Source organism: Hippocampus comes, unplaced genomic scaffold (assembly GCF_001891065.2).
Source record: "Hippocampus comes isolate QL1 unplaced genomic scaffold, H_comes_QL1_v1.1 scaffold125, whole genome shotgun sequence".
NCBI classification, from domain to species: Eukaryota; Metazoa; Chordata; class Actinopteri; order Syngnathiformes; family Syngnathidae; genus Hippocampus; species Hippocampus comes.
The window spans coordinates 137453-146655 of record NW_017805453.1 but is presented as its reverse complement, the minus strand read 5'-3'; the positions used below and the strand labels follow the sequence as shown (position 1 = coordinate 146655).

The 9203-nt window shown below is 44.7% G+C and overlaps 1 protein-coding gene across 2 annotated transcripts in view; it reads left to right on the top strand.

The window, feature by feature from the left end:
• Positions 1 to 8834, top strand: part of smc4 (structural maintenance of chromosomes 4) — a 19978-nt gene extending 11144 nt beyond the window's left edge. The window contains exons 11-24 of one of the 2 annotated variants that reach the window (XM_019874246.1): positions 505 to 738; positions 819 to 1004; positions 2114 to 2275; positions 2334 to 2559; positions 2650 to 2726; positions 3039 to 3191; positions 3269 to 3395; positions 5083 to 5272; positions 5356 to 5500; positions 6329 to 6502; positions 6576 to 6758; positions 7961 to 8193; positions 8281 to 8464; positions 8549 to 8834. In XM_019874246.1, coding sequence (XP_019729805.1) covers positions 505 to 738; positions 819 to 1004; positions 2114 to 2275; positions 2334 to 2559; positions 2650 to 2726; positions 3039 to 3191; positions 3269 to 3395; positions 5083 to 5272; positions 5356 to 5500; positions 6329 to 6502; positions 6576 to 6758; positions 7961 to 8193; positions 8281 to 8464; positions 8549 to 8713 — 2439 coding nt within the window. In that variant the 3' untranslated portion in view covers positions 8714 to 8834. The remainder of the gene's footprint in view (positions 1 to 504; positions 739 to 818; positions 1005 to 2113; positions 2276 to 2333; positions 2560 to 2649; positions 2727 to 3038; positions 3192 to 3268; positions 3396 to 5082; positions 5273 to 5355; positions 5501 to 6328; positions 6503 to 6575; positions 6759 to 7960; positions 8194 to 8280; positions 8465 to 8548) is intronic. The other variant, XM_019874247.1, reaches the window with a different exon arrangement.
• Positions 8835 to 9203: the final 369 nt, after the last annotated feature.

Sequence of the window (9203 nt, the reverse complement as noted above, 5' to 3'; positions counted from 1 at the left end):
TTTTTACCCGTTCATAGCGGAGATGCATTCTAGATTCACATGCGAAAGGTTTAGATTTGTGAGACAGAGAAACCATGCTACATTTTTACAAATTAGTTTACCCTTCCCTCACGCTTGAGATACATTTAGACTGATTTTTTAAAAAAATTACTTTTCAAGTACTCCTGTTCTCAAAGCGTGTTTTTTTTTTCGCTCCTTCTGTTGGAGTTTACTCTAAAATTGACACACAGAAAACCGAAGAATCAAGCACTGTATATTAAAACACAAATGTTCAACGAAACCATATCATTTTGTCGAACAAAAGGCTACTAGCTCAACGATAAAATATAAAGTAAAGCACCATAGATGAAACTTGCCTGTATAGTGTAAAAACAACGGCTTAAAATTCTGCGATACAGCCGGAAAGCAAATGATGGGTGCAAGATAATGAGGAACACAGGAAGTCCTTTGGGGAAAACGTTTTACCTGTGTCATAAACCTCATCTCTATGCTTCCTATCATCAGGCCAAAGAGCAAAAGTTGATGGAGCTGAGTAAAGACGTGAACGAGACGCGTTCTCGTATGGACCTGGCGCAGTCTGAGATCGACATCTACCTGAGCCGCCACAACACGGCCGTAACACAGCTCAACTCGGCCAAACAAGCCCTTCAGACCACGTCGGACACGCTGCAGGAGCGCCGTGCCGCTATTAAAGAACTGGAAGTCAACATACCGAAGACGGAGAAAGAATTCAGGAAGGTGAATCAACCGTTATAAGGGTTTGCTTTACTGTATGTAGTGACAGAAAGACATACCGGAGTGGCTGTTTTCCTTTGCAGGACGAGGCAGAGCTGGAGCAGCTGACAAAGATGGATAACGAAACCCGTCAGATCGTGGGGGAAATGAGACAGAAGGTAGACGAGGCCAAGACCTCCCTGTCCTCCAACCGCAGTCGGGGCAAGGTCCTGGATGCTCTCATGCAGCAGAAGAAGAGTGGCAGAATTCCTGGTATTCTTGGAAGACTGGTAAGGAAAAATGCTGTGTACCTTTAATTCCTGTAAGGATTTTGTGTCTGGCCACTTAGCTGGGGATGTACTTGGGTGCCCTCCATGGAGACAATGATGTTTCAGCATTTGCAGGGTGTCTGCGGAACGAAATGTTTCAAAATGAAGGCGCCAATTATCCTTCGAAAATGACATGTAATCTTTAAAGGCACCATTCAAAGCTCATGAAAATGCCACAGACGCAATAAACAGCTTGGGTGTATCCATCAGTTTTGGTTTTTCTAAAGCAGTGGCAAAGTACACATCTGAAAATTCATTCATTAAACTTATACAGGAAAGATTTAACCCGACGCACGTTCCACCTTCTGTGGGCAGTCTGACAAACGGACACAAAATTGGAGCACCTTCGCTGTGTGTACCAGTAGGAGCCTTAAAACATGCACCCACGCTGTGCGACCGCATTAAATTTTTACGAGCGCATATTGGGGCGGGGGGCATTCGGTAGCATAATAGTCGCAGTTTTGAGCCCTGCATCTGATTTCATGAGTATCTCAACTTACTTGATGCATTCAAGACAAGTCTGGGTGCCTCCGTGCTCACCAAAAAAAAAAAAGAATTCTTCTGTTTTTCTTCAAAGTGGCTGTTCTAATCACCACCCGTCTCTTCAGGGCAGGTTTTAAAAAAAAAACACGACTGGGACTGGCTTTCTTCCACTTTGTTGTCATTTCAGAATTACGTTTCATGGAAAGCTGTCATGAGCCTGAGCTATGCTATCTCATAAGTGATTTAAAAAAATGTCTAAGACATTGACAAAAAATGGTGGGGGCCATGCCAACTTTAAACTGTGACGTCAAGTCAAGAGTGGCAATATAATCATTTTGCGGGTTGTAAACAGTTCCAGTGATGCAAGTTTGAGACCCATGTTATCGATTATTGAGCCCTTTTTGCTCATTCCTAATGATTATATTTAGTCAACGAGTGCTGTTAAATTTGATTAAAGTGGCCTTCACCAAAAGTTTTAAATTTGGCTGGCTTCAACTTGCATATTACCTGATTTAGCCCAAAACACTTTGCTAATACTTGTTTGCAGTGACTCTGATGTCCAGATGTTGATTGTGATTGCTATGCAGGGAGACCTGGGAGCCATTGATGAAAAGTATGACGTGGCAATTTCCTCCAGTTGTGGCGCTCTGGATCACATTCTGGTGGACACCATCGACACGGCTCAGAAATGTGTCACATTTCTCAAGCAGCAGAACATCGGCGTGGCCACCTTCATTGGTCTTGACAAGGTAAACGTGCTTAATCTTCAACTACGGCTTTTCGCTCTGACCTCCTTTCTCCCATCAGATGAAGGTTTGGGAAAAGAACATGGGCCCGATCCGCACCCCTGAGGACAGCCCCCGTCTCTTTGACATGGTGAGAGTGAATGACACCAGCGTGCGCCCGGCCTTCTATTTTGCCCTGAGGGACACCCTGGTGGCCCGGGACATGGAGCAAGCCACGAAGATTGCCTTCCAGAGAGAAAAACGCTGGAGAGTGGTCACCCTCAAGGGCCAGATCATCGAGATGGCCGGTGTGTGGCCTGCTCTTTCATTCCCAAACCTCAACTTATCATGTTCCTGATGGCACTCTTCCTCGTGTGTGCGCAACTGTGTCCCCGCAGGAACAATGACTGGAGGAGGAAGAGTAATGAAGGGCAGGATGGGCTCCTCTCTCAACACTGAGGTCTCCCAGGTGGAGGTATGTACAAAATACTTGAATGTAGTCATCAAATCATCCCTTACTATTTAAATGAATGGAAATGCCAATCATTCGTTTCAGTGGCACAAAAAAACATGAACAAAAAATAGTTTTGTCACACAAAAAGCAGGATCACGTACGTCTGCATTATCGCGAGTCAGTTTTAAAAAATAGTTTTCCAAAGAAAACCACTGCATATAAAGTTTTTGTTTTCTAATTTAAAAAAAACAAAAACGGAACAGTTGGCTGGACCGGATGTGATCTGCCGGCCAAGTTCCGTTGTAGAACCTAATGACATGCGCATGTCCGCAGCTCGACCGCATGGAGATCAAGCTGAACGAGAACGTGACAAAGCTGCAGGGCTGCCAGGAGAGGAAGCTGCAGCTGGAGGAGAATGTCCAGCGTTTCCACTCTCAGCTCCGCGACATGAAAAACACTCTGGAAAAATACGTCAACAGCATGACCGTAAGCAGCACAATACTCTTACCCAAACGTAGCGGGCGCTGTCTCCTCCAACAAGAGTCTCTCTTGATATCCTCCAGAGTCTGGCTGACCAGCAGAGCCACCTCAAGGTGCAGATGAAGGAACTGGAGGCCAATGTGCTGGCTGCTGCCCCGGACAAGACCAAACAGAAGCAGATGGAGAAGTCTCTGGAGGTCTACAAGAAAGGTGCGTGCAAACTCCTTTCAAGCTTCCATATAGCCAGCCGTGCTGCTTATGCTTACTATGGTCACGGATGAGCTGGATCCCATCTCAACGACTCACAGGAAGGCTGGGATTCGAACTGTGAGGCATACGTGCTGCCACCTTTCAACGAGCTTAATGTATTTGTCATTTTTCAGTCGCCCGTTTTTCCAATGAGGCGGGATGCTAGCTGTTGTTAATTAAAAGGGAATCCCGTCAAGGGGGTTGGTGTGACATTTTACGCTCGCTTGTCCTCCCAGTTATGTTGAAAGCAATCAACACTGAAGTCTTATTATCCGACAGTGGGATTTTGCCATGGAGCTGTGTGAAAGCATACACAGTCAGGGCAATATCCCGCCTTTGTTGGGTTCTTTCTGAAAGGCAAAAGCTGATTCATGCAGGATCTAGTTGCTCATCTGACCTGCCAATTTTCCATTTTATTATTTTTCGGGGCTCCATGAAAGAGGCAGTTAACAAGATGTCGGTTCTTTAGTGAGCAGTGTCTGAATAAGTCCCCCGTAGGTCCATTTAGATCGTATTTGCTCAAGCCCTTCAGTTTATGATGTAGGCAGTACTGATTGTATTTTATGAGGGAATCATTGTAGGCTAACTTGTTACACTTCATGACACTGATTGTACTGGATATTAAAAATAAAACAAAAAAAAACCATGTATCAAATGTGCAAACAGTTTTTAAAAACGAACACAAATAGATGGTAGATAATTACGTTAGATGTTTGACAACATACCGGTTGCAGACACGGCGTTGTCCAGTCTTGGCGCTGCCCGCTCACCACCTGGCCAATCCCCTCATAACCTGTCGGGCAAGAGAGCCTCGATGCTGAGTAAGCCTGTCTCTGCGCAGCTTGCTGAGTTGAAGCGTATTAGTCTCGGTGGTCAATTCACGTACCGGTAAGTTCTCGCATACAAAGCTGCCTTATTAGTGCACGAGCCGCTAAACACGATGCTAAAATAGTTTTTTTAAGGAATTCATGAGTCACTCTGATACAATTATTTGCAAAATGTGCATGGTCAGGTCTTAATTGTCAGGAGAAAAAACTGTACAAAATATTTGAAGACTATTTTATTGGACTCCTTGATACCTAAAATTTATACTTTTCACACCAAAGTTGTCATCATAGCAAAAAGGCAAAGATATGGGCTCTGGAGTTTTTGTGGAATTAGAGGACATTTTTTTTTTGTCAAATCAATACAAAGTGTTATCTCACTTGTGTCTTTGAAAAAAATGTATTGGTGTGACGCGAAGGTGCTTCCATACCAAATGGGACCTTTACATCATGACTTGAAGTGAAAGGCCTATTTTCTTTAGTTTATATACTTGTTCACTTATCACACAGCTTTTTTGCAGGCCGCCAGATTGGAATATGATAAATATTTGCCTGAGGGCCTGACCGATTTAATCAGCCCATATTAGCTTTTTTTTTTTTTAATGACATTCAACCACCCCAAAAATAAAAACAAAAAAACCCAGCCGCTTTTTCTCTGTTCTACAGTTGGAGAAGTACTATAGCACTATGTATTGTAAAACCATTGAATATTGTGCCTGTAATTTGTAGCATTATTGTTATAAGCGTATCGATTGGGCCCTAATTTGCCGTGACCATTGATTGTGATCGTGTATCTGACTAAACATGACCGTTCTGATTTCCAGACTTCGAAGCAGCGTCCAGTAAAGCGGGAAAGGTGGAAAACGAGGTGAAGAGGCTCCACAACCTGATCGTGGAAATCAACAGCCACAAGCTGAAGGCTCAGCAGGACAAGCTGGACAACATCAACAAAGGCCTCGACGAATGTTCCTCCACCATCACCAAAGCGAAAGTTGCCATCAAGACGGCAGACCGGTGATGACCGCTTCTCTGCGCTGAAGACCGCGGACCACCGTCCGTTTGACTTCATGTTGACCACTACTGTCGCGTCTGTGCAGCAACCTGAAGAAGTGCGCGGACAGCGTGACTCGCTTGCAGAGCGGGCTGGAGGACAACGACAAGTCTTTGGCGGCATTCACGGAGCAACTGAAGAAACTGGAGGACGAGGCGGGAGAGATCATGAAAGCTTGTCAAGAAGCTGAGGTCAGAGCGTGTCCTATTTGCAGGGGGATGTCCTGGCTTAAAATGAGATATTGATCGTTTGCCTGGGCTGGTCAATGCTGAAAGAAATTATTTAATTGTACTTTTATTTTTCTTCAATTTTGCACTTGTCATTTAGAATATGCGTTTTTTATTTAAGGTCTTCTTGCTTGTATTTTTTAAACAACCTATGGAATATCTTATGTATTTCAAACAATATAAGATTTATTCTTCAGACATTAATTTTATTTATAGGTTAGGTTTACGCAAAAATAAAAGGCAAAGGAACGATGAATTAATATGAACGATTTCATTTTTAGTTGTTCATTTCCTAAAGACTTAGTCTTTTATGTGTTCACTCTGTGGTGGAAACCTACGTCAGAAATCAGATGACAACAATAATGCAACCCGTGAAATCGTCCGACAGGACCGGGTTTACAAAATTAAAGAAATGTTCTCAGCTGGAAACATGACAAGAAAATACACGAATTAACAAAATGGAAACGTCACTCTCACTCGGTAATGTCAATATAGTTGGAGAAAATATATTTTTGTATAATCCTGCCATGAAGGTTAGCGTAACACCCTCGCGTGCGGTCAAGGGGGTGTATTGATTTCGTGCGGATGTCTGCTTCTGACAAAACAATGTTAATACTTCAGCTCGAATGTGATATCTTTTCTCTGAAATCACCTTCGAGTTCCATGACTGCCATGCAATCTTTTTTGGTACACAGAGAAAACCCCTGTCTATTTGGTTGATATCCATCACATGTAACTAGTGGCAGATATGACTGAATGACCCCCCCCCCCCCCCCCCCCTTTGTTGTCCAGGCGGCGCTCCCTGAGGTGCAGGAGCAGTACCAGACCGTGATGAAGGAGATCAATGTCTTACAGCAGCAGGATCACGCCCTACAGGAGGAGTCGCTGAGCGTGCGGCTGCGCGTGGAGCAGATGGAGGCCGCCGTCAGCGAACACAAGCACAAGATCAAACACTGGCAGAAGGAGGTGGGCGCCCGCCTCAGCACGGCGGAATCCACGCTGGCCGTAACACACTAACGGCTGCCGGACCGTCCCCCAGGCCTCAAAGCTGTCCCTGCACGCCGTGGAGGGTACGCCGGACGAGGAGCTACCCGTCCTCACGACCGAGCAACTCGACGAAATCGCAGACCCCAACATCATCAGCAGCAAGATGATCACCTTGGAGACCAAGTGTGCCCAAATGAAGCCCAACCTGGGCGCCATCGCAGAGTATCAGAAGAAGGTACGAGCGAGAAGACGGAAAGATTTACTGGTGTAATTTGTCCCAACGACAAAGGGAGACATTCATAACTCTCTTATTTCGCAATTGCATCTGTTGCCATTTTGGCAGCTTCTGCTGTGGAAACCAATGCTGATTGGTTGTGGCCAAACATTGTGAAGTTTACTGCCGCCATCTAGCGGTGGGGTTGGAAGCACACTCGTAGTGTATCTCAAATGTTTGCTTGTATCTCCTCGATAATTAATAATACTCGTAAGACTTGCATCTCGAGGCACCACTTGAGCGAGGCCTGTTGCAGCAAGTACAGTGGGGGTCCTCAGTTTACCACAAGAGTCCCACATTTTTGTGTAAGTCGCAATGCATCAGAGTCTTATCACGAACCTACAGTGGTGACTTCAGAATGACAGTAACTATTTGTATGGAGAAAAAAAAAAATGCGGCTATCAATAGAAAACAACCAAATGAAAAATGGTCCGTACCGTCCGCGTCTTTTATTTTATTCATTTATTTATTTAAAACCTAAAATAGAATTTAAAAATAAATTTGGTGTGTCTCAATTTACAAACAATTCGATTTAGGACCGGTATGTCTCTAAATCGAGGATTACCTGTGTATGTATAGGAATAGTTATGAATTAAAGGTTTGGGTCAGCAAAAAAAAAAAAAAATTCTGTAACTTCGATTTTTCAATTACAATGCATGGTGAAATCCATATTGCGTGCTTTTATTGGTTAAACGTAAAAACCCAAAATGAAAATATCGCAAAAACTAGATGTGCTGGAGTTAAAAAGAATCAGTGTCAAAAACTTATTTCGGGACACGTAAAGCCAACTATGATTCCATTTTGCTGCTGACTCGTGCCCCGAATGGCAGCACTCTAAAAATTGCACTCTAGTTCATTACGTTGATTTTAACTCGGTGAATTGTTCAGCCCTATTTGTGACGAGGTCTTGTTACCCCTTTGCACAAAGTACACTACTTCATTACGAGCCGTTCATTACCTCTAAATCTTGATGTCGACACCTTCATGACCTGAGGAACCCGTGGTGAAGTCCTTCACTTCAAGGCAGCAGTAGATTACTCAATCCACAAACAGCCCCGTGATTGACCACCGACTCGTCTGAAATCAGCTCGGCATGACCCTGGAAAGCATGGCCGAAAACGGCATGTTAGCTTGATCTGATGTTTTGTGGCGGCTGCTCACAGGAGGAGCAGTACCTGCAGCGCGTGGCCCAACTAGATGAGATCACCAACCAGCGGGACAATTTCAAACGCGGCTATGAGAACCTGTGCAAGCAGCGCCTCGGCGAGTTCATGAGCGGCTTCAACATGATCACCAGCAAGCTGAAGGAGAACTACCAAATGCTAACACTTGGGGGCGACGCCGAGCTGGAGCTGGTGGACAGCCTGGACCCCTTCTCTGAGGGGATCATGTTCAGGTGGGTGTCATTTGTGTTATTGCATCGCCTCTTTGGGTCAGCATCGACTTTAAGTGTGTGTGTGTGTGTGTGTGTGTGCGTGCGTAGCGTGCGACCTCCAAGGAAAAGCTGGAAAAAGATCTTCAACCTGTCGGGAGGAGAGAAGACCCTCAGCTCCCTGGCGCTGGTGTTCGCCCTGCACCACTACAAACCCACGCCACTCTACTTCATGGATGAGATTGACGCGGCCTTGGACTTCAAGAATGTCTCCATTGTGGCGTGTTACATCTATGTGAGTGGCATTTATTTAATTTTTAACAGACCTTGCAAGCACCACGTTCACCACAGCTCGGTTTTTGCATCCGTCCGCCCGCAGGAGCAAACCAAGAACGCTCAGTTCATCATCATCTCGCTGAGGAACAACATGTTCGAGATCGCCGACCGCCTCATCGGCATCTACAAGACGCACAACACCACCAAGAGTGTCGCGATCAACCCCAAGACCATCGTGTTCCAAGACATCGACGCCGCCACCGCCTAGAATTCTCACTTCAGGCGCCACTTTCCTGTCTGCTCACTTGTAAATATTTTGTCCTGTACGATGAGGTGCTGCTATTTTATACGCTTGGGAAATCAAGATTAAATAAAGAAATTTCAATTCACATGCAACTCTGTGGGACATCACTTGACATTACATCAGTCAGGAATCGTTCAAGGTCGCATGTGTTCGCCGAACGGTTGCCAGGGCGCTCGTTAGACCTTAGTCTGTACGTTTCTTGTCCCAAAGGTATTTTGAACATGTTCAAAATTTCCTTGCGACAAGAAAAAAAAGAACGAACTGTTGAACGTTTTGCAAATATTTGCGGCCTTTAACCCTGACGTTAACGTGTTTTTCTACCATTGCCAACAGTCGCCAATTGTTCGCCCTTCAGTGGAAGACGTCCTTATCAATTATACACTGGCACAATTACGTTTTTTTTTTAACCTTTACCTAACTGGGTTAAATTTTTTTTGGATTTTCAATCTTTCTT